This window comes from Carassius auratus, chromosome 3 (assembly GCF_003368295.1).
Source record: "Carassius auratus strain Wakin chromosome 3, ASM336829v1, whole genome shotgun sequence".
In the NCBI taxonomy this organism is placed as follows: domain Eukaryota; kingdom Metazoa; phylum Chordata; class Actinopteri; order Cypriniformes; family Cyprinidae; genus Carassius; species Carassius auratus.
Window position 1 is genome coordinate 721,659 of NC_039245.1, and position 24,708 is coordinate 746,366.

A 24,708-nucleotide genomic window follows, 5' to 3' on the forward strand; every position below is an offset into this window, starting at 1 on the left:
AGTGAAGTGGAGGGGAGGGCATTGAGCGCAGGCATAGCACATCGGCATTGCCGACAGAGAGAGGAGTCGCGAGACAAATCAAATCCGCGGTCACCGCCTCGCGGCCGTTTCTCGCAGTTCAGCTCCCGAGCGCGCGCTGAGCAGCGCCAGTGTTCATGTACTCGTAGAGGCTGTGTACTGCTTCCTTCGAAGTTTGGGACGCACCGAGTCATCCGGAGTTTGCTCGTCGCTGTCACTGGGAGTATTCAGTCTGTCTACCCAGGAGCAAGTTCCCCTGCGAACATGTTCAAATATGTACAGTATGGATTTTAGGAGGACGAAGTTCAGCAGGTAAATTATCTAAAAAAAATAAATAAAAAAACTTAATAACATTTTTTTCTTAATATTATTGAAAAAATGTTTGGCTTTTACACTTGTTTTTTGTCCTATGTTAATAACAGAAAACCAGTAGCCTATTGAAAAGAGAATAAGGTCTGCTTAAGAACACAAAATAAAACAGCGCGAGCCAAGGTGTGTTTATTCATGGAGAAAATATTGAGGTTCTGTCAACTTCTACTTTCATTTTATTTTTTCACTGTTGCAACTTGCCTTTAAGGGAGGATTTCCTGCAGACCATTACACAGACACAATGAATAGAAATGGATTGCAACATTAGCTAAAAAAACAGGGAAAAAAACAGGTCTAGCGTTAAACATATTGGTTTTTGTGTTAAAAAAAATCGTAAATTTTAGATAATGTACATTATAATACCTATATTTATTCTACACAAATGTAAATTCATTATATGAATTTATTCCCAAAAAATAAAAAAATAAAGAAAAATAATTATTCACTTGACTTATATTGTCTTTGTGAAATGACCGAATTCTTAGTATTAAACTCTCATGATTCCCATAAATTGTAATTCAACGTGACTTTCCAACAATAAAGTTTTGGATAACATAAACTTTATTAATAAGAACATTTTCCAAATATTTTTTTTTTCAGTAGGACATACAGATACTGTAAATGTGTTGATAGTTTTGTGTGATGACAAGATGTCAATGTCAGGTCACATACTTGGCAAACATAAGCAGGCCTTGTGTTTGTCTTTTAAGATCTTTGCCCCAGAGGATGTTGACTAGATTATGTGCAAATGCTGTTTTTGTTCCCTCTTTTATCTCATGTGAGCATTTTAAGAGCATCTCAATGCTAAATATATGTGTAAAAAACACACATAAAACACTTTTGATTTATACTCCCACAACTTGCTTTGCATTATGAAACAGTTCAATTTATTGAAAATGTACATCAGGCCATCCAAGATGTAGGTGAGGTTGTTTATTCATCTACAAATTTCTCTGATTTGGAAAATTTAAGCATTATATCACTTACTCACCAATGGATCCTCTGCAGTCAATGGGTAAGAAACAAATCCATAAAGAAGTTTGAACTTTATACTGTTGCTTGCTACTAAAATTCTCCAGTCTTCTGTCCATAACATTGCTTTCTCCTGTGAAAAGTTGTCTTGTCTGAATCAGGAGAGAAATATAGACAGATCAAGCACAGTCCAAAAGATTTCTAATCAAATATGTTGGCAGATTTTGATGTGAATGGAAATCAGCGGATTTACTTTTTCACTGGAGGAAGCATTGTTATGGAAAACTGTTGTTGTATTTTGGCCAGAAGCAATGGTTTAAAGTTAAAATATACATTTCTTTAAATTTTGGGGTGAACTGTTCCTTTAACCAAAGAACAGTGGCTAAAAATGGTGACTTTAGTTAAACTGTATTATACCTAGATGCAGTGTTTCTTCTTATTTCCAGATAACTGGAGTCATAAACTCCAGTCAGCACCTGATACCCTTGATTTAATTCTCCAGAATCTTCCCAGAAAGGTCAGACACAGTTCCCTTTCAATCTCCTCTTCTAAAGTACAGTACAATTAGTTGGACTGTGTGTATTTTTGACCCTTGTGACTCCTGGGTTTGGATTCTCCTTGTTTCAGCGACAAGAAACTTGCATTGTGGCCATTTGAGTGCAAATTTAGTTTTTGGATGGGATATTTCAGCCTCTGTCATCTGCGATTGTTACACTCAACAAATACATCACTCAGTAAATCGTCTGTGCTCATAGAAGAACCAAACTTTATGAAGCTGGAGCATATGAAAGGATATATATATATTAGGGGTGTAACGGTTCACAAAATTCACGGTTCGGTTCGATACGATACACTGATGTCACGGTTCGGTTCGGTTCGGTTCGATACGTTTTAGATACAGCAAAATGTAAAAACATCTCAACTTTTCAGAATGCCGCAAGCGCACCGCGGGTCATGTGACAAGAACCAACCAATCAGCTTCATCCTTTCCCGTAACAACGTTGAGAGCTCAGCCAAGATGAAGGATCAGCTGATCATAGTTGTATATGGATTGCAATTTTGAAATAAATTTAGTAGCAGAGCTACTGCAAGCGATTTTTAGAGCTGCAAATCCATTTATCCTTCGCTGAAATTTCCGCGTCTCATGGAGAGAGCACGTCATTGTTGCTTAGCAAAGACAGACGCCTCATGAGCGCTTCTGCCCGAGCGCTTTGGAAAGGAAACCACTCTCTTGCCATCACCATTATAGCTTAAAGGGAATCCAAAGTGCACCCAAACACCAGACCTGTTGGTTATTGGAGGATCTTCTCATTTCTAGTCTGTTAAACGCATTGGCTATTTTGCAACGAGCCTTCAGCGCGTACTGAGTGAGCGAGCGCCTGCTGAGTAGCCTAACATAAACATATAAGATGGTGTTTTTTTTCTTCTTCGGGAGTGTCAGGGGCGTTGCCTGTTACGTTGTTTGGGTTATTGGGCTACCTTGTTGAACGCATATCATTATATTTCTCTCTCTCTCTTTTTTTTTTTTTTTCAAATATAATTAAATACTCCAACGAACCGTTCGGTATACATAATGCGTACCGCGTACCGAACCGAAAGCGTCGTACCGAACGGTTCAATACGAATACGCGTATCGTTACACCCCTAATATATATATATATATATATATATATATATATATATATATATATATAGATAGATAGATAGATAGATAGATAGATAGATAGATAGATAGAGAGAGAGAGAGAGAGAGTTATATATAATAGCATTGATCTTTCCAGTTTATCCCCAGATGCCATCATATAAAAGTAATTCCTTTTATAAAGGCCAAGCATGGACACACCGGGTGCTGAACCCTGTAGTGTTGCCAAACATTAATTTATTAAACTTATTCATAATAATGAACAGGATGGCCTGCAGTGCTCAGAGTAAATATTTTTCCTGAATATAGTAAAAAATATTATGATATGAAAAGTGACACTATACCCAATAAATAAGTTGCTTAAAGGCACAGTCTGGAGCTCTGTTGCATTCATGCATTATAATTCAATGACTGGGAATGCAGTTCCTACATCACACCTGGATCACACCACACCACACTTTTTTTTTAAAGATTTTTAATTGCTTAATGAAAAAAAATAAATCCCAACAGCAAATATTTATATTCAAATAGAAATTAAGATTTTTTTTTTTAAAAAAAAGGACAAGACTGCAACTGAAGTCAATCAATCTGTTTACTGCTTGAAATACACTATAATCAAGATATTTAACTGAGAAGCAAAGTAAGATGGTTTCCTGAGTTTGGCTGGTTTATTCTGCAAGCAGTGTAGCCCACTTCCCTGTGTCTTCAAGCACATTAATTAAACCACACAGATAAAGAGTGTTTGGGGGGAAATAAAAAAGAAAATCCCAAGACTTGGGTTGGCAAGGAGACTATGACATCATCTCTCGATACATAGGCAGCTCAATGTAAGTTGCATAAAAGACCTCATTCTGAACAGGATTAGCTTCGTCGTTATAGTTACAGATGCTAGGCAACCATGCAATATAACAAAATTCTGAAAATGTGATCCGAATGCATATTATATCCTTAAGGTTTATCTAATGCTCTTGATCTTGAACATTATATGCTTTTTTTATCCTTAATGTGTTACATATATCTGAATTAACCTCTGAAATGAAAAGGACTATAACCTCTAACATTGTTCTGCTGTTTCTGTGGCATCAGATCCAGGGCCGGCTCTAGACATTTGGAGGACCTAGGCAAAATTCATGCACTTGAAACAAATATTATTCCTAACCTTTTTATTTATACAACATTTAATTCATATTTTGTATACTTTTACTCATACAGTACCGGTCAAACATTTGGACACATTACTATTTTTCATGTTTTTGAAAGAAGTCTCTTATCCTCATCAAGCCTCCATTTATTTGATCAAAAATACACAAAAAGCAGTTCTATTTTGAAATATTGTTACAATTTAAAATAATATTTTTATTTTTATTTTACTATGCTTTAAATATAATTTATTCCTGTGATGTCAAAGCTGATATTTCAGCAGTCATTGCTCCAGTCTTCAGTGTCACATGATCCCTCAGAAATCATTCTAATTTGCTGATTTATTATCAATGTAAGAAACAGTTGTGCTGCTTAATATTTATTTTATGACCTATTATACTTTTCTCCAGTATCACAGTACTTTTTTGATGATTAAAAAGTTATTAAAAGAAAAATTAAAAAAAATTAAATAGCAAAAATTAAAAGAAATCTTTTATAACATTAATATCACTTTTTATCAATTTAACAGATCCTTGCTGAATATTAGTGTTTTGTCCTGCATTTTTGATTCAATAAATGCAGACTTGATGAGCAAAATAGACACTTTAAAAAAAAACAACAAACAAAAAAAAAACATTTTGACCAGTACTGTATGTTCATATTAATCTAACTTTATATAAGGTAATATCTTTGTCATTGGTTGAGGATGTTATTATAGCCATATTATTATTATTTTGCAATAATTTATTCACAGTTCCTAACAGTTCCTCTTCAGTAAATGAACATCATTGCTTTTATAATTTTTTACTAGCTGGGTATGGGCAGGATTTCCCCCACCCATTCAATCAATCTATACAGTACACAAATCAAGTGGAAGTGAAAGACAATCCCTAAGCAGAAAATAAGTTAATTTCTAGTCAGTTGAAACTGAATGAGCAGCAATTAGCAGAATTTAGAAGATATGCATACAAATGGAGCATCCCCCCCTTTTAAACATTAAAAATTGTTCTAGTGTGTTTGCTTTTTGACTTTTAATACAAACTTTATTTTGTTAAGTATACTTTATGTAGCAAGTATACAAATATCAGTGTTCTAGAAGTATACTCCTTGGGACTTAATTGGCCCACTTCCTAGTATATAAAAGTAGTTTGTACTGCAATTATATTAAAAGTGAACTTATAGGTATACTGATAGTTTACATATTAGATACTTTGTACACTTTGAAGTATAGTCTCAGTTAACTACTAGTTTAGTAGTTTTATTCTGCAAGTTTACTCATAAGTTTCATTTAAGTGAACTTTACATCAAACTTTAAGTATACTACTATGTCCATGTTTAGGTTTTAATGTGTATATATTTGTTGTATGAATATCTGAACATACAAAACATCCAAATAAAGAACAGGGTATCTGCTTGTAAACAAAAACATTTTATTCTAGCTTCATGCATTCTTTTTTGTAAACACTTTAATGTGCGTAAGTTTAATAAAAAATAAAGAAATACAATTTTAAACAAAAAGCTGAAAAAACTATGAATTGGATTCATAATGATAATCAAAACATATAGTCGATCAACACACTTAAGCTTGACTGTAATTATTATCTCTTCAGTGGTCATTTTATTCCATAACGTCACAGTTTTGATGCTGTTTAATGTCAGATGATCATGTTAGATTACACGTTCTAGTATCTGGTGTTTTTTTTTCTTCTTCACTTGTATTTTTTTGGAAATTCTGTGCAGAAGATGTGTACTAGCGCCCTCTACTGTATAATAATGAAAACACAGATTCTAGGAGTATAGCTCAAATATACCTAGACTTTTTGTAAGTATAAGTAAAGTATACTTAAATGTCATTTAAAGTATATTTCTGTGAAGTACATAAAGCCTTTTTCTAAGAAGTACATAAAAAGTAAACTAAAAGCATACTTTCCATTAAGAAGTAAACTACTTGAATAAACTTTTGTTTTCGGTAATGGGCAATGTCATTCATTGTACGTGCAAATTCAGAATGGTGCTCACACTCTTTTAAAGTGCAATCACTTCAAAATCGATAACGACAACTCACACACCTGCATTAGGAGCTATATTAGCCGTTTGCTTCGCAGGACCTCAAGGATGTGTTCAGTGTTCGTCTCAGCCATACTCAAAACTGGGCCAATCGCAATTCAAGTGGGATCCCCCACTAAAAATCGCATTCAGGGGATAACATACAAGTGTTTTGACTTGATTCCTCTGGTAAAATTTGCATTACAGGGGCTAAATATCACGTTGTTGGGGTCGTTTTAACCCAAGGCAACAGTGTTAAAGTAGACCTTGGCAAAACTGATCACAGCAAACATTCAAAAGTCAGGACCTGCTTTGAAATGGCAACATTAATTGGTTTAATTGCAGGTGATAAATCAAGTATATCCAACGAACAATGAGGCTATACAGTGTTACGGTTATGGAGGCCCCGCCTCAAAGCCCGAGGGCGTAGACAGCTGCCTGTCGCTTACAGGTAGCAACATGTGTTCTGACAAATAATGCTAGCTATCAGATTATGCTACCAACAATGTATTTATCCTGCTGCAAAGGTATGTTTATGGTTGGGGTAGGTGTACATGTTAATAAAGCCCTAAAAATGAGATGCGTGAGAAATGGGGTCAAATGGGGAGAGTTCTATTCACCAAAGACATTAAATCGATGCATTAATGTGACAGTAAAGTCATTTATAATGTAATAAACAACTTAAGACAAATGCTGTTCTTTTGAACTTTGTATTCATCAAAGAATCAAAAAACAAAACAAAACAAAAAAACAAGAGAAAAATATATCATTGTTTTCACAAAAATATGAAGCAGCACAACTGTTTTCATTATCGATAATAAGAAATGTTTCTCGAGCAGCAAATCAGTATTAGAATGATTCCTGAAGGATCATGTGACACTGAAGACTGGAGAAAAGATATTAAAAAAATATTACCACCCCAAACATTTTGAATGGAAGTCTATATGAGTGTAGATCTTAAAACAAATAATAATAATAAATAAACCTTTTATTTGCATAAATCCAGTATATATTCTTGAAAAAGTTAATAGAATTTGACAAGGATGACAGTGCATATAAATTGCTTCTAATGAATGTATTGTATTTTAAATGAAGAGAGAGAGAGAGAGAGAGAGAGAGAGAGAGAAGCCCTACCTTCAGTCACAAAATGTATTTAATTAATACATTTATTTTTAGGTTTATGAACAACCGAGTCCCATCTAGCAAGAGATACCAGCCAACTGAGTACGAGCATGCTGCCAACTGTGCCACCCATGGAGTAAGTGGACACCTACTTCTTATCTCACGCAGAGCTCTGAGCAGCTCAAAACAATATGCTGAAGAAACCTCACTGAAAATAAAGTGCTTAATAACAGTACGTGAGATGACAAACTGGATGGGTTGGTCAACATTTAGTATACAGACCTCTGGTTTTGTGAAGAAGTGGGTGTTTTCAAGAGGGAAGGCTTGGATGCCATTGTCCTTTGACACAGAAGGATCGCCAAGGTCACAAAAAGAGCACAGAGAACGTGTGATGTAATACTGCTTAACAAAGAACAATACTTTAAGGATATACAGGGACAAAATCATTGAACAATACCATTAGGTCACAGTCATCAAGTAGTCTTCTTAATACTGTCATTTGCTTGATTCAGTTCTTTTTCACTGTTGCTTCTGATCTTGGATTATGTTTTTTATGGGCATGTTTGGTATGGTCTTGCTTCATGATGCTGTTTGGATAACATCCTGCTCTCTAATCCATGCCTCTCAGAGCTGCACATCTGGCACGCTTCAGCATGAGACATTGACCACGCACCAAATCCTCTTTGCACCAATGTATTGTCGTTTGGCTGTGGAGTAAATGCTCAAGAATACTGTGCATCTACCTTTCTGATGTCTACAAATTAAAGTCAACAAAACTTATGGAAACGTACGTGAAAACGTATGGTGTATATCTGTCGATAATGTAATTTTGTCAGACTGCTTTTGCTGGTTTTGGTTATTACCTTCTTTTTTTTTTTTTATACCGGTAAGTCTTCTGCAGAAAACCAGTAGAGCTTGTTGGATATGTTCAGAAGATTCAATCAGACACAGATGGAAGGAGGGTTGGTCAGGCTACAAATATTAGAATTTGTCATTTTTCAGATGTAATTACAGTAATCCAAATAGCAAACTGGATCACAGCGTTATTTAGCAACAAATCAACCTTCCTTTTGCAACTTTCTTTGAAAATGATTAGGCAACACTGAACAAAACCGCATGTCTGCGCCATTTTTTTCACACACAGAACATTCATATTTAAATAGTATTTTTGCGACTTAATACTCACAACACTAGTCCGTATTGCGTTTTGATTTAAGTGTACTGACCTACTTTTGATTTAGTCATCCAATATTTGGAAAATTCTGTGACATTCCACATTATAGTAAATTCTGTTTTTATGACCGGATTCCGCATTTTCCGCATCACAAGACCAAGACCATGAAGAATTATTCTCGACTCGCCATCATCGAGTCCAAGTCCTTATCTTCACAGTCTTGGTCTTTCAGTCTTAAACAATAGTGTATGTTCTTGGTCATCAGGTCCAAGGCCATATTATCATGTTCTTGGTCTTAATCCACATGCAAGACCAATACTAGTCCACAGCAATACTTGTTCTTGATTCAGATTCAACCCTCTTCTGATCTTGTTCTTGACTCAAACTCACATGGGCTGGTCTTGGCTCTTAAACACTGCTTTAACGCATACACACTCAAGTAGTATATTGAGAATATACAAAAAAAGAAAGAAATTTTGTCTTCTGTTCAGTTCTGGATCATTCCCAGTATCCTGGGCAGCTCTGTGTTGTACCTCCTCTCTGATGACCGGTGGGAGACCATCTCTGCATGGATGTATGGGACGGGTCTGTCTGGGCTGTTCATCATGTCCACCATGTTCCACACGGTGTCCTGGAAGAAAAGTCATCTCAGGTAAGTCATAACGGAGCGATGATATATAATCTATTATTTTAAAAAGTTTGAATGTTTTAAAGGCTTTCTTCAAATATAGTTCTATTTTATTTTAAAACAGACGGTAAAGAACCTCGGCAGCACCTAAGATCTATACTTTCGCATGTACATTCACATACATTTTAATTAAAAATACTGACACTGAAAAAAAAGCATGTTCACTCTTTGTGAACTAAAGAAAAAAGTGCATGTTTCCTTCTAAGGGGATTCAAGAATAGCTAAACACACACTCATTATAAAGTGCTTTAAGATGTGAAACAAACTGATTTCATAAGTTAATTAGGCAGGTTTCCTGTCTTCCATACAATACAAACATAATTTAGTTGCAAAAAGTAGAATATTGCATTTATGCAATTGCTTTGCGTTTCTCCTAATTTTAAAACCCATGCATGACAACAGACGCCATCTGAAATTAATTATTTCCACCCGCCGTGTTGACAGCCAAGCCCTGAATTTACAGAAAACAAAGAGTAGTCATATGTCATCTGCATGCATACAGATGTCTGATTGTTAAATAGCTTATGATGACTCTTCCTAGATAAAGAGTAGCTTCACGCTACGCTAGCAGCACCATTGTAAATTTACTGGAATATAGTACAAACTTTTCGTATGTCTTTGGTGCAATATTTAATCTATAATGTGAAATGTTGTTAAGGCTTTAGTATATTTGCATATTCTGTGCTAGGAGGAAGTGTCAGCTGTAAATGCAGATTTAGTGGAAACATTACGAATGAACTTTGGATCTCTATTCATCCACCTGCCATTCAGTCATGACCCTGCCCATTCCAAATAACACATACGGGAAAAAGAACAAAAAAAGGTCTCATTAAGAAAAAACAGGATCGAATCTGTATAAATGGGTTGCAACATGCTTCACTGGAGTCACCTACATACCTTTCTTCATTTAGAACAGGGGTGTCAGAGTTTGGTTCTAACCCTGCTCCAGCACACATAACGTAGTTTTAAAATAAGCCTGAATGACCTGATTAGCTGGATCCTCGTTTCCTCCAGGAACTGATTTTGACACCCCTGATTTAGAAGATCAAATCAGCATATTAGAATGATTTCTGAAGGATCATGCAACACTGAAGACTGGAGTAATGATGCTGAAAAGCTTTACCATCACAGGAAAAAAATAACATTGTTAATTATATTCAAATGGGTTATTTAAATTATACACAGTATTACTGCTTATACTGTATTTCTAACCAAACACATGAATCCCAGATATCATAAGACTCACTTTTAAACAGAAGTGTAGGTCAGAAAGATACAAGCCAGCGCAAAGATTTAAATGCAAACTATAAAAAGGGAGAGTGGTTTTTATTATATTTTCTTGCTGTAACAGGAAGGTGGAGCAGCGATTCCACATGTGCGACAGGATGGTGATATATTTCTTTATAGCTGCATCTTATGCACCCTGGTGAGTATGTGATGTGTGTGTGTTTTCCAGCTACGCAGGGTTGAGTGTCGTGTAAGTGGATGTGTTGTGTTGCAGGCTGAACCTGAGGGAACTAGGACCCTGGGCTGTGCACATGCGCTGGTTGGTGTGGATCATGGCCTGCGCTGGCTCTGCCTATGTCTTCTTCTTTCATGAGAAGTTGGTGCCCACTTTTTTGAGGATGTAGAGGATAATAATAATAACTCTCAGATACTGATGGGGTAGTAAACATCCAAAATTGTGTAAAAATGTTGTCTGTGCTTGTTAGTTTGCCAAGCATTTGCATTATGAATGCATCAAACAATGCAAGTGAATATTAGCATCAGAAAATCTTTAAAATGGCTGTGTTGTGTTTTTAGGAACAAGATATTAGACTTACTGTGCTACACCGCCATGGGAGCTGTTCCTGCAGTTGTTCTTCTGTCAATGGTATGTGTGACTGAAACCTATACATGCGTTCATAAATACACTAATGAAGGCTTTTGAGATGCCCTGAGCAGCTTATTTATATTTTACAACATCTCTGTTAGCTAGCGTTGTTAATATCAAGTATTCTTTGCAACTGAAGTAGGTTTTTATTTTCCCATGTGAGACCTGGGGCCAGTTGCATAAACATAGGCACTAGTTTGACCAACCAGCAGTTAGCCAAGGGCCAATCAGTCTTACTTTCTGGATTCACTTTAGACCAATCTACCTTTTGTAGCTGACTTTAAAAGTTATGACCAGTCTTGGAGAAAATAAATGAGATGACTAACTTTTTAACCCTAGTCTAAGCAGTTTACGCAACCCGCCACAAGTCATTAAGTCATTCAATGAATCAGGTGCCTTTCCTGATGAATCTTAGGAGGATTTAAAACATCCTATCAGACAAACACTGTGCTAAATTAATGCATTTTAATAAATAGGTTGGGATATATTTATGCCCTCAGAAAGGGTTGACATTACATTACTTTTGTACAAGCCTTGTGGTTCTACAGGGTGCTTCTTGGAAAAATAATTTAATCATTTGTTTACTACTGTATATGACCTAATTCAATTGTAACTTACAACTTACTTACTTAAATATAAATTATTTTTATTTGTTCATTATTTAAAGATTTATCCACAAGTATCCTTCCTGTTATTACCATTCATATATATATATATATATATATATATATATATATATATGCATGCACACACACTTTCACGTTTATATTTTATGTATCAAATCATACATTTGTATCAGAATATGTGCATATTTGTAAAATGTTAAAGAGTTAGTAATGGATTGGTGACGTCAAGTTATTATTATTATTATTTTTTTTTACAAATGCATACAAGAGAAACAAATGGGACACTTTTTGTACAGTGTCCCTTGTGTATTTTATCTGTGGGAGGGTGACCTGTTTAAACTGAACACATTATTTCAGCCTATCAGAGAGGGCATATTAGAGCTGTCAGTGGGCGGAGTCTTCTACTGCCTGGGAATTGTCTTCTTCAAGAGTGATGGCCTCATCCCATTCGCTCATGCCATCTGGCACATCTTCGTGGCAGTGGGGGCAGGCATACACTATTATGCCATCTGGAGGTACTTGTATACAACGGGGACCAGCCAAATAAAAAATATCCAGGTGACAGATGTAAAAGATATGACACATACAGGGTTTGTTGAGCTGTAAAAGACAGTGTATTTGATCATGTGCTGCCTTTGCATCCCTCTATATTAATCATAGATGGGCACGTTCCAGTACTGTTGGTCTAAAATATATTTTTCTGTAGAAGGATTTCTGTCCTGTTAACTGGCCAGTCTATTTTTGCAGATGTGGTCTTAACCTGTTGACATAATGTACTGTATCAGCTGTCAGTGTTTACAGGGAAAATGTGTGTATAATACAGAAAACATGAATAACATTCCACATCCTTACCGGAGCGGTCTACTGCCTTGATATGAACTCCCATAATCAGACTGTGCTTGTGACTAATGTATTGAGATTCATTGGCAACAAGCAGAATAATGTAATAATTTAATAATAATTATTTGTGCTCAATTAATAAAATTGGTTATTATTATTATTATTCTCAAAGCTTTGCTGCTTAATATTTTTTGTGAAAACTGAGATGCATTTTTTTCAGGATTCTTTGATGAATTGAAGGTTTTAGAAATGTATTGCCATTCTCTCCCTATTTGTTTTAGTTGTTTTTATTTTTTTTAAATCTTACCCTGAACCTTTTAGAGGTAATCAGTTTCCACAAAAATATAAAGCAACACTTTATTATTGATCATAAAAATGTTTCTTGATCAGCAAATCAGCACCAAATTATCATCCACATGAAAGTTTAGCTCCCACAGAGCCATTTGATTCGTTATTGGGAGCGAGCCATGCACAGAAGCTCACATGGAAACTAGCCTTCATGAATGAAGTTTTTAGTACCGTATTTTTCGGACTATAAGTCGGACCTGAGTATAAGTCGCATCATTCCAAAAATACGTCATGATGAAGAAAAAAAAACATAAGTCACACTGGACTATAAATCACATTCATTTAGAACCAAGAGCCAAGAGAAGGCATTACCATCTACAGCCGCGAGAGGGCGCTAGAATACCTGTAGAATACAGGAGCACTGAGCAGTATAGAGCGCCCTCTCGCTGCCGGAGACGGTAATGTTTTCTCTTTGTTCATGTCTCTTAGTTCATTTCTCTCGGTTCATGTCAAATTATTTTTGATAAATAAGTCTCACCTGACTATAAGTCGCAGGACCAGCCAAACTATGAAAAAAAGTGCGACTTATAGTCTGGAAAATATGGTACAACCCAATAAGACTTAGCTCAAGGTCTAATAAAACTATAAACCTTGAGGAAATTCTTGCAACTAAATAGTCACTTTTAGTTAACAGTTAATCATAATGGTTTAATAATTGCAGATTTTTGTTGTAAGTTCTTCACGTGTTCCCATCTGTGCTCAGTTCAATGAATAACTCCAGCAGTTCTTTCCATGACTCTTTTACCTACTGACACATTTAGCCAGGACTGCTCAGACATGAAAGAGTATGTTTTTAAGCACTTTGAATGTAAAACAGCTTTTTACTCATTTTGTCATAATGGTGCATTAATATGCCAGTAAGAACCTGAGACATCTGTATCGTCAGATTTCATTTAAATGGTCAATTCTTTTGCACCATAAGTTTCGTAGACTTTTAATCAGAAGGACCAAATCTAAACTGTATTTTAACAGTTTTGACACTAATCATAAGTGACAGTAATAAATGCAACCTGTGAATAAACACACTGGATGTTTAAATTGATAGAAATGTGTCTCTAAAAACCATTTCAATAAATCAAGAAAGAAATCACAACCCCCTTGTGTCTTGATGTTTATTTGAATACACTTGTGACTGACTAGCATGTGATCAGCAGAAGTGAAACTCTTCTCTGTCTGCTCCGGTGTTTCTCACATTCCCTTTCACTCCCTCTTTGTGTCCTTCAGAAACTCTCTCTTGGTATTCTGCACAGATATTTGGAAAACGGTTTCCTAGAACTGGCTTACGTGGGCAGGAAGCTGGAATGTCTGTGGAGGAGCCCGCTGACTGCTCTCATGCCCTGAGGAAGTGAGGCGTTGGTGTCTCGGTGCCAGCGGGGGCCGTCGCCTCCGGCTGAAGGGGCCAGAACAAACTGAGCTACATTTGGTAACTTGAGCAAGTTAATAAGTTCATGGGCTCGTGTGATGATCTCCTCAGTGTCCTCCTCACTGTAGCACGCCATTACAGGAGCACTACGGGCAAACGTCCGCATCTTAGACAGGCAAAGCGACACTCTGAGAGAAACAGAAGGAGAGAGATATAAAACTATTAGTTGATACAGGATTTGAATTATTCTCTATGTTATGGCTGATGATTATTTATTAGAGAGAGAGGGGAAAAATTGTATTTGCTTACAAAATCTGGCTAATACAGACATGATCACAAATATGGAAAAGTCCAAAAGTTACATGAGAAAAGCATGAAATCTTGCATGAGCACAGGGCTGGACAATAATTTAATATCAATATGTTTGGCGATATATATTTTTTCAATAACGGTGATGTGATTTTTTAAATTATTTATATTCATTTAAATAATAGAAATTACTACTTTCATTTAACAAGGATGCTTTCAATTGATCAAAAGTTATGATAAAGAGATTTATAATGTTACAAAAGATTTCCATTTCCGATAAATGCTGTTCTTCTGAACTTTCTGTTCATCAAAGGAACCTGATAAATTCCACTCAGCTGTTTTCAACATAATAATAATAACTGTTTTTTGAGCAGCGAATCAGAATATTAGAATGATTTCTGAAGGATCACGTGACTGGAGTAATGATGCTAAAGCTCAGCTTTGAAATCACAGGAATAAATTATATTTTCAAATAGAAAACAGTTATTTTAAAGAGTAAAAATATTTACAAATCTTACTGTTCAAAAACTTTTGACTGGTAGTGTATGTTAGCCTATAGTTTGAAGTTAAAGATATTAATATTAATAAGCCGAGTATGAAAGGTTTATTTGACAATGATTTCACATTTCTTGTTTGTGTGAAGGCTAAATACAAATAAAAGGTGAACATTTATTTATTTGAGACATTTTTTGCCTACTGAACTACTCCTTTAATTCGTTGTTTATTAATATGTAGATAGAAAATTACTTTTAATGAAATGATACTCTAAAGAAGAAACTAAAACTGCCAGTAGGTGGCAGTAAATGTCTTAATGAATAAGTCAAATGAGTGAGCCACTGAATATTTGTTTAAATTATTCATTCAAAACGTGGATTCATTCAGAAATTGAGCTTTGCTTTGAAAAGCACAATAATTGTGCTGTGGTTTCACGTCTGCAAAACTGAGCAAAAACAAATAATATTGTGTTTAAAATATTGTATTTACTGAACTGTTGTATAAAATCACATTTACGCTCATGCTATTCGGGACAAAAACAGTACTCGTGTGATATTGCTCATCAAATGATATAAATATGATACAAAATTTCCAATATCTTGAATTATAAGGGTACATAACTGCATTTATGGACATACCGGTATATATATGAGTTTAACTGCTCAAGACAAATAATGGACTCATAAACAACTATTACAGATTCAAGGGGATGCAAACCTTTGAACTGGTTCATTTGTGTAAATTCAGTTATTATTTTCTTTGGATTATGTGTAAACATTTGTGATGTGAAACAGAATATTCAAGCCAGTACTAAAAAAAAAATCATATTTTTATGATCCTCTTATTTTGACAAAAGTTTTAAAATCAAAGGGGTATGTACACAATATTTGATATAATTTGTTGTGAACAAACTATAGTGTTGGAGCAGGCTGGTCTACCTGGGAATCAGATCCTGACTGCGTGTGGCCAGTTTGGCCAGGGTGGTCATGAGCACGGTGATGAGGCGCGGGGAGAAGCTCGGAGGACTGGCTGACTGTCGCACCTGCGTGATCTCAAACAGCACCGCCTCCAAACTCTCAAAAAAAGAGGTGATCAGTTCCACCGTGCAGCGAGGATCGTAGGACACGGAGAGATACTCGCCAATGACCCACACCTACATATAAACGTCAAATACAGTCACCTCAAGTACAGCGTGATGACACTTACAACCACAGTTCACTTCTGATGCTCACCACATGTGTGTAGAAGTCTTCTTTACTGTAAATGTTGGCAGGAGAGCTTGCGAATTCCAGGATCTCTCTGGACTGATCCACAATCAGTGGTGGGCGGAGTCTGCACAGCGCCTGCAGATGGGTGCTGAACACCCTACAATCAACCATTAACACACGCAGAATTAAAAGAGATTTGAATATTCTGAAATGTACAACTAATTCAAGGAATTACTGAACAATCACCCCATTAGCGTCCCCAGAGTATCTCTCCATCAATTAAAATAAGAATTGAATTCAAAAGAATAACAACATGCCACTTTATTGAGGTTGTGCCAATAAAGAGTGCCTCACTTTTGGACCTCAACATTAAATGTCTTGATGTTGTAGAGCAGACTATTTCTCTCCAGCAGCACAAGCAACATCTGGTTCATCATTTTCTCATCAGCTTTCTATAAAACACAATAAAATAGAATTTAAAAAAACAGATGGCACAACTGAGACCTCCACATATTGCTTGCACAAAATGATACTGAAGGCAATTGGGAGTCATTTTTTCATACCGGTGTGGGCTATTAAATGGCCTGACCTTTCATTTGTGCCTCTCACCTGAGTGACTGTGTTGAAGTACACATGCAGAAGCACAGGAACGACCTGAGCGCACCGAACAACCCGTGGACTCTCCGCCATGTCATCCAGTATCTCATGAAGCATTTTTAACCTACGAGGCAATCACACTCAGAGGTTTAGAGTAAGCAGGCATTTAACACACACACTTAATTTTGAATAGTGGCAAGCCATTTTTGTGCTGTAGGAGTGGTTACTAATTATAAGGTTGCAGGTCCGTGAGTATAACCATTAGACTACCGTTTAAAGGTTTTGGTCAGAATTTTCTCGGAACTTATAATTGTTATTATTTACATGTGATTGTAATTATACCTCCTTAAATTCTGCATCCTGCTACCCAATTTTAAATTTAGGAATTGAATTGCTGAATTCTTCCTAGATTATATTCTATAAATGAGTTGGCAGGCATTACCTGTCTATTGTGTCTCCGGTCCCGGCCTCAGGTCTGAGGATGTAGAGGAAGAGGCCCCTGTAGAGCGGCTGGCGGAAGGCATCCAGACAAGCGGCCACCTTCGCCCCCTGCTGGTCCCACGTGGTACGGTCTGAAGCGTGATAGCACGCTGATCTGCAACAGCATTGCATTGTTAATTCACATCAAAATCAACTCTAGTTTAAGCGCTGATCTGCAGTCTGTAAAGTCACGTACCTCTGCTGGAGGTCCAGGGCTGCTGCTAAGCAGGGCAGATCCAGGATAGTGTGCAGTAACTCCATGGCTGTATCTGGAGCGATCAGTGATGGGAGCAGCTCCACAAACTCTGCAATCAATCCTGAACTGTTCCACGCCAAGAACTGGTGGGAAAATTGAAAAAAATATTTTAAAAAATCACTTAATAGTTTTCTATTTAAAGGAACAGTTCTCCAGAAACTGAAAATTGAGTTGAAAACTTTACCCCCAAGGTAGTGCTGCACAATGAATCGAATTTCTAATCGCAAAATCGATTACAATTATGGATGACATTTTGAATTAGAATTTTGAAGGCAGCATAGATGTATCCTTTGCTGCCTTTGATATCCCACAATCCTGTGTGTGTTCCATTCTGTGTGTAAATTCATATTTCTGACTAACTTTTTGCATTTTTGATGTTCTAGAGAGAAATCATTATGATAGTAATTAAATAACAAAAACTCATTCGGTTTTGTTGTAGATCATTAAACTGTTACGCTGCCTCAGAACTGACTCAGTTTCATGAGTTTGTGCAAAATGCTGTCCGCAAAGTCCTTAGATGTGACATGACGTGACATTCAACCAAGTATGGTGACCCATACTCAGAATTTGTGCTCTGAATTTAACCCGTCCAAAGTGCACACACACACACACTGTGAACACAGACCCGGAGCAGTGGGCAGCCATTTATGCTTTGGTGCTAAGCGAGCAGTTGGGGGTTCAGTGCCTTGCTCAAGGACACCTAAGTCATGGTATTGCCAGCCCGAGACTCAAACCCACAACCCTAGGGTTAGGAGTCAAACTCTCAAATCACCAAGCCACGACTTCCCTCATTGCCTCATAGTTTTCGGATGCAGCCAGCATTTCTACACAGTGTTCATTGCTCCATACTCCCTGAGCAGGGTGAAATCTGTTGTAGTTTACTTCAGAACATTCATTCACAGATTTGCGGTCCTCAGCATCTTCACACAGAATATCCTGTGATGTCCACTTCGTAGATAATAAGAGAGACGTACAAAATGTGCAAAACAGTGGGGTGCGAGAACTGGAATTGAGAACCGCTGTATAAACATAATTCAATCTAAATTTTGATAATCGTAATTAACAGTTGCAATTACAATTTCAAGGGAATAATTGACTATTATGATTTTTGTCATAATCGTGCAGCCCTACTTCAAGGTATCCAAGATGAAGATGAGTTTGTTTCTTCATCGGAACAGATTTGGAAAATTGAGCATTACATGACTTGCTCACCAATGGATCCTCTGCAGTGAAATGGCTGCCGTCAGAATGAGAGTCCAAACAGCTGATAAAAACATCACAATAATCCACAAGTAATCTATATGACTCCATTCTTAAATAATGTCTTGTGAAGTGAAAAGCTGAGTGTTTGTTTTAAAGTTGACGAATGATTGGTTTGCTTCTTATAAAGACACAGTTTTTCACTTGACTTCACAAGACATTATTTAAAGGAATGGAGTCATATAGATTACTTGTGATGATTTTATCAGATGTTTGGACTCTCATGGACTGGAGTCAAGTGGGTTACTGTGATGTGATGTTTTTATCAGCTGGATAAAAACTCTGATGGCACCCATTCACTACAGAGGGTCCATTAGTGAGCAAGTGACGTAATGCTAAATTTGATAACGAAACAAATTTATTTACATCTTGAATGCAGGATGAGTACATTTTAGAAACATTTCTTTAAATATAGAAGTCCACCAGTCCACCTTGAGGAGGTTTGGGAAGCTCTGTCTGTAGTTGGGCACTCTGTCCTGCAGCACGCTAGCGTTGAGAAGACAGAACTGGACAAACTCAAAGGCGAGCATGGGGTCGTTGAACTGCTCGGCGGGACAGTGGCTGAAGAGTTGGCAGAACACCGCCTCCGAGTCCACTGCGGCTGTCTCGCCTGATATTACAGCATATGGACACAGATGTATTCATAACGTCACACCATCAGAGCCATACACCACTGAACGGCCGCGTCACTCACTGTGGTTGAGGTAGAACTGAGCGATAGGCAGCAGGGCTCGAGCATATGTAAGGTCTCCATGCAGTCTGCCATACAAGGCTTTGATGCAGGGGAAGGCACGGTACACGTAGGACGGGTCCTCACCACAGATGATGTCCATTATTGACACTGACTCAACAATACACTGTACAACAGATAAACAGACAGCATCCATATATGCCATTTAATCATGACATGATTCATCAATAACAGTGTGATCCCATTTTATTTGAAATGATTCAAACCTTTTTTTTTTAAAGTTCTAATAATTTTTTTGTAAATAAAACCATTTTGATGAGTGCTTCTTTTATATTGTTAATTTTATTATTTTAATTTATTTAGAATTTATATCCAGGTTAAAATGAAAAAAATGTGATGAAATGCACTTACTTCAGTTAAAAAATTTGGGGTAAGTCTTTTTTCTTTTTCTTTAGCCAGACTGAATTTTTTCAGTCAGAATGCACTGAATTCAGCAAAACTGACAGTAAAGACTTTTATGTACAAGATATCTATTTCAAATAAATGCTATTCTTTTAACCATAATTCCTCAAGGAGCCTGATGAAAAAGAATCAGTTTCCACCAACACAATAGGAAGCAGAACTGTTTTCATTGATAATAATAAGAAATGTTTCTTGAGTAGCAAATCAGCATATTAGAACGATTTCATGCGACACTGAAGACTGGATTAATGATTGTTATTTTAAATTGTGATAATATTTATGTGGTAATGTATGTGGCACTTACTGCTTTCTGTAGCTCTGTGTCTGCCTTCTTTAGTGCTTCTACATTGTAAAAAAAAAAAGAAAGAGATAAATACATCAACATATTCACCAGGAGAGTGTATAAAGATTCTCTAATAGTTGATCTTTGATCCACTCACTCCGGTCACTCTGTTCAATGAGACGCTGGCAGTACTCAAAAGCCTTCTCTCGCAGTCTCTCTTTAGGAGGAAGAAGTCTGCTGGAAGAGGATGTGGCCGACACCATGGACATCACTGAACTGTCCACCTCCGAGCGATCATCTGCACCAACAGCAACAGCAACAGCACATTACAGTACACTACAAAACCCAGAGCGTCTCCAGGAGGATCTAAACAAGCAAGCTCTCTGGCAGCACCCAATGCCAATGCAGGACAGGACGCGCAGGCTATGTTTGGAATTAATATTGTACAGTTAGCACTACAATAGTACCATTTTTGTTAGTAGTTTATATAGTGTGCACACTATGCACATTTCCTGAATACCAATTCCTGCATATGCCCAAATGTGAAGTATACAAACAAGAGCACACAGAGTGAAAACTTTATCAAGATATATTCTTACGTGCTTTTCAGTATATGTCCAAATTCATAGTATTCATAAAACAGTAACACAGCTGACTACCTGACGAGGTCATCCAATGAACACTTTAATATCCCATGAAGTCATGGGAGAGGAGCTGTGGATGGCAGTATAGCAGCACAACTGTGAGTCACATGACAAATGTAGTGCATCCTGTTTTCATTCATATTACCCAGAACATACTTTTGTTTAAAGGTTATGACTTCATTAACTGGATGTCACACAAAAGTAAAGATGATAAGGTCATGTGAGAGCAATGCAGCATTAAACCCTTTTCGCTTTATACTGTGTGTCTTGCACTATTTTATAATAATAGGAGGCTGTATAAACTTTATAATCCACATTAGAGAATAAGTAGTATGGCTAGCGATTCATTCAAAAAATAGCCGCAGAATCAAAATCAATTTGACACAGACAGCAGTTAATTATGAATCATGAATCAACGTCATTCAGTAATAGAGAGTTTCTGATTGGGGAGGAAAGAGAAGCACACTGGTCGTAGATTGATCATATCAGACTTTAACGCTTGCATCTTACCTGGGTGCTGTGAATGAATGCCCTGTGTTTTTTTTAGAAGAGCTAGCAAAGATGAAAATCCCATGTTACATGTCTTAACTAAGTGAAGCGTGTATCTTACACGGGACAGTTTGAAAACAGTGTTGATACCATTACATTCATTTTCTGGTCATTTAAATAAAGCCGAAATTAAATATAAATCATTTAAGTAAAAAGCAAATATTTAATATAATAATGACAAAAAATTATAATATGAAGATAAAAGCTAATCCAAAATATGAATCAGTAATCTAACAGTATATAAGTACTATTAAAATAACGCTGATCATAAAGCAAACCTATTGCCACAGCGTCTGTTTGGACTACCTGAATCTGTGTTCGTCGTCCCGTCCGTGTCATAAGTGAGAAGCCAACTCTTGATCATAGAGAAAGTGTACATATTCATCCACTGGTCCTCAGTGTAGCTCTGACCCACACACAGCACAGTGAAGAAGTTACCCATGACCACCCCGTCCACCTCCGTCAGCGGAGCAGGCTGATGAAGAGATGTTGACAAGTCATGGTCAGTTCACTGAGGTCACTCAACAGTGTCTTTATAAACTTGAGCTAATTGGTTGATGGTGAAGGTACTGACGAATGAAGAAAAGCAATATGCCCCACCTGACGTGTTCTGGATCCACTGAAGAATCCCCCAGAAGACATGGAGGCTCCCTGCTGCATGCTGGCATAACGCAGCCAGTCCACCAGCTTACGACTGACCAGATTCACCTGATCTGGGTTTAATCAGCACATAATCCATCTTACTTTGCATTTTCCAGATTACAGTGTTTCAATCATGCCTATCAGTGTACAAGAAGCAAACTATAGAGTGGGTGCATTTTGAAAATCTTATTGGAACGGATTTGGAATCACATTATATTACTTGCTCACCAGCGAATCCTCTACTGTGACGAAACATCACAATAATCCACACAACTCCAGGCCATCAATTAGAATCTCGTGAAGCAAAAAGCTGCACGTTTATAATAAACTTTTATACAAAATATGACTTTCTTCAGTGAATAAGTCATCTAGTCTGAATCAGGAGAGAAATATGCACAGATAAAGCACAGTTTAAATGTAAAAACAGCCCTAGACAGTTCTAGACAAATATCTTGGTGGATTTTGATGTGAGATGACAACAGCAGATGGACTTTTTCCACCGGAGGAAGCGTTGTTATTCATTATGGACTCAGTATTTTTGGCCAGAAGCAGTGCTTTAAAGTTAAAACATCTCAATGAGGCATTCGTTTCTTACAAACACACAGCTTTTCACTTCACAAAACGTTACCTGATGGACTGGAGTATTGTGTATCACTGAGATGTTTTTTTATCCATTGTTTCTGCTTTTCATTACTTCTGACATTAGGACCCCACTGTAATTCCCAGAGATACTTCCAATATACTATTGCGTTTCACAAATGTGATCAACATTACCATCTGTGAGAATCTCTGGATAGACAGTAATCATCTTAGAGAGAATGGGAAGCGTATGTCTGGATATCTGCCCGTCAGACAGCCGAGACTCGAGACTTTTCAGCAAATGGTGGCAAAGGGGCATCACATCTTCTTTATTTCCAGCCTGAGGACATTTAGGCGATTAGTTCAGTGTTCATGAAGAACTCGAGCTGATCATGAACAGCATGTGACTCACCTGAGCGAGAACAACACTGGCCACATGGCTGAAGGTCCTGCTGTCGGGACTGAGATCAGAGCACAGGCTGTGTACGCTGGGAGGAAAGCTGTCCCGGATGATGGAGGAGGACAGAACCTGAAGCTGCTCTGGACATGATGAAGACCGAAGAACCGTCTGCAGCTTCATCACCAGATCTGACGGGAGCCTGATGGTGATGGAGGGGTTCAATTACACACTTAAAATGCTCCTAAATACACCTTTCTGCACTCTTCTGAATGGTCAAACGAAAGGTGTCATGCCTATGCGCTGTTCATATATATTTCACATGAACGTGACTCACTCTCTCACATATTTAGTGGCAGAAACGATCAGATTGAGTCTCTGGAGGGAGTCCACTGTGTCTCCACTAACGTCTTTAGTGTGGAGCAGCTTACATATGCGCCCGCAGAACCTCTGCAGCTCTTCCTCCTTTATTTCTCTGAAATAAATATATTTAAACATATTAACTGATTTGTCACGGAGAAGAACTTGTCTAACTCATAGGCTACTACAAATGACCATTAATGTGACGAATACTGCTTTTAACAGTAAACATTTTACGAAAAGAAACAATTTTACCTTGCCTGCTTTATTAAACTCTCCGTCGCGGCAGCATACATTCTGAAAATAATGCAATAACATGTCAAAACATGAAACAAGGATCAAAACATTTGCTCCGTCAGCTATGATGTCCTGACTACAAATCACATGACAACAATTGGTTCCGCTTTTCCGCGTTAGTCGGCCACAAAACAGTGTAACAAACAGGAAGGTAGAATTTGCATGTTTTATACTGTTGTTGAATATCATATTTAATAATAGGAATATTCTATGTGTATACAACCATATACTTAGAATATTCGTATCTGTCGGTAGAGTTATGCTTTATATACGCTTCCCCATTGCCAGTCGGCGGGGATCATTTTTAACTTGCAATTTATTGAACCTCTTCAAGCAACAGTCATTTGAAAATAGTTTATAGTAAAAATGTAGCGAGTTGAATGCTAGTTATTCCGAAATGAGCCACAGAATATACATAGAATTACATATTCATAGGTAGAATTCATTAATTTATGTTTACTATAAATCTATGGCTAAACTATAAAATTAAAAATAGGGGTTTGGTCCCCTTGAGAAAGATCCAGTGTTCATAAAACCATTAAATCCAAATGCACCTTATATACTAAACAGCATCTGCAGACTTATTACACGACAAGCAATAATCAATCTGTAAATCACTTCAAAGTAAACTTTTTTTTTTTTTTTTATAAAATCCAAATATAATCTAATTACCCAATAATTATACAGTGCACTGATATATGAAAAATATTTTCTAACAGCATTTAATATTAATACAAATACAATTAACATATAACAAACAGAGTTACTGAAGGACTAACTACAAAAAAACAAACAATTCTATAACATTGCAGTGTTAATGCACAGCACTTTCTTAACTGTAAAACATTTAGAGAAATAGTTTTATGTCAAACTAATTAAATAAAAAGTCCTTGTTCAGACTTAATTAACAAAGCCAGCCCCCTGATCATTTCCAATAGCTTTCATTCATTTCGTAAAATCCTTGTCATTCATTTGAAA

The 24,708-nt window shown here is 36.8% G+C and overlaps 2 protein-coding genes across 4 annotated transcripts; one reads left to right on the plus strand and one right to left on the minus strand.

Annotated features, from left to right (window-relative positions):
• Window positions 1-45: 45 nt before the first annotated feature.
• LOC113042516 (monocyte to macrophage differentiation factor 2-like) lies at window positions 46-14,257 on the plus strand. 2 transcript variants are annotated; one of them, XM_026201439.1, is made up of 8 exons: window positions 46-330; window positions 7,364-7,445; window positions 8,975-9,135; window positions 10,523-10,597; window positions 10,673-10,774; window positions 10,975-11,044; window positions 12,028-12,185; window positions 14,083-14,257. In XM_026201439.1, exons 1-8 carry the CDS (start codon window positions 293-295, stop codon window positions 14,129-14,131), a joined length of 735 nt encoding a protein of 244 aa, XP_026057224.1. In that variant the 5' UTR covers window positions 46-292; the 3' UTR covers window positions 14,132-14,257. The 2 variants fall into 2 exon arrangements, with proteins under 2 accessions (XP_026057224.1, XP_026057219.1); XM_026201434.1 differs by lacking the exon at window positions 14,083-14,257 and having other exon boundaries at window positions 47-330; window positions 12,028-13,128.
• On the minus strand, window positions 13,957-23,840 carry LOC113042507 (AP-5 complex subunit zeta-1-like). Of its 2 annotated transcripts, XM_026201411.1 has the most exons (18): window positions 23,689-23,840; window positions 23,411-23,548; window positions 23,089-23,275; window positions 22,872-23,016; window positions 22,056-22,168; window positions 21,762-21,930; window positions 21,417-21,458; window positions 20,420-20,560; window positions 20,284-20,321; window positions 19,521-19,683; window positions 19,258-19,436; window positions 17,507-17,649; window positions 17,273-17,425; window positions 16,843-16,954; window positions 16,588-16,685; window positions 16,258-16,390; window positions 15,964-16,178; window positions 13,957-14,409 (listed from the first exon to the last, which is right to left on the minus strand). In XM_026201411.1, the coding sequence occupies exons 1-18, from the start codon at window positions 23,727-23,729 to the stop codon at window positions 14,139-14,141; spliced, it is 2,481 nt and encodes an 826-aa protein (XP_026057196.1). In that variant the 5' UTR covers window positions 23,730-23,840; the 3' UTR covers window positions 13,957-14,138. The 2 variants fall into 2 exon arrangements, with proteins under 2 accessions (XP_026057196.1, XP_026057206.1); XM_026201421.1 differs by lacking the exon at window positions 21,417-21,458 and having other exon boundaries at window positions 23,689-23,838.
• Between the last annotated feature and the right edge of the window lie 868 nt (window positions 23,841-24,708).

Bases quoted from the DNA above. Each gene is read 5' to 3' on its own strand.
- LOC113042507 (XM_026201411.1), bottom strand. From the start codon at position 23,729: ATGTATGCTGCCGCGACGGAGAGTTTAATAAAGCAGGCAAG. The intron at 22,169-22,871 runs GTAATGTTGATC...GATTAAACCCAG, and splicing joins TCCAGAGATTCTCACAGATG to ATCAGGTGAATCTGGTCAGT. The intron at 21,459-21,761 runs GTAGTCCAAACA...CATCTTTGCTAG, and splicing joins GACGACGAACACAGATTCAG to CTCTTCTAAAAAAAACACAG.
- LOC113042516 (XM_026201434.1), top strand. From the start codon at position 293: ATGTACAGTATGGATTTTAGGAGGACGAAGTTCAGCAG. The intron at 10,775-10,974 runs GTTGGTGCCCAC...TTGTGTTTTTAG, and splicing joins GTCTTCTTCTTTCATGAGAA to GAACAAGATATTAGACTTAC. The intron at 11,045-12,027 runs GTATGTGTGACT...ACATTATTTCAG, and splicing joins CAGTTGTTCTTCTGTCAATG to CCTATCAGAGAGGGCATATT.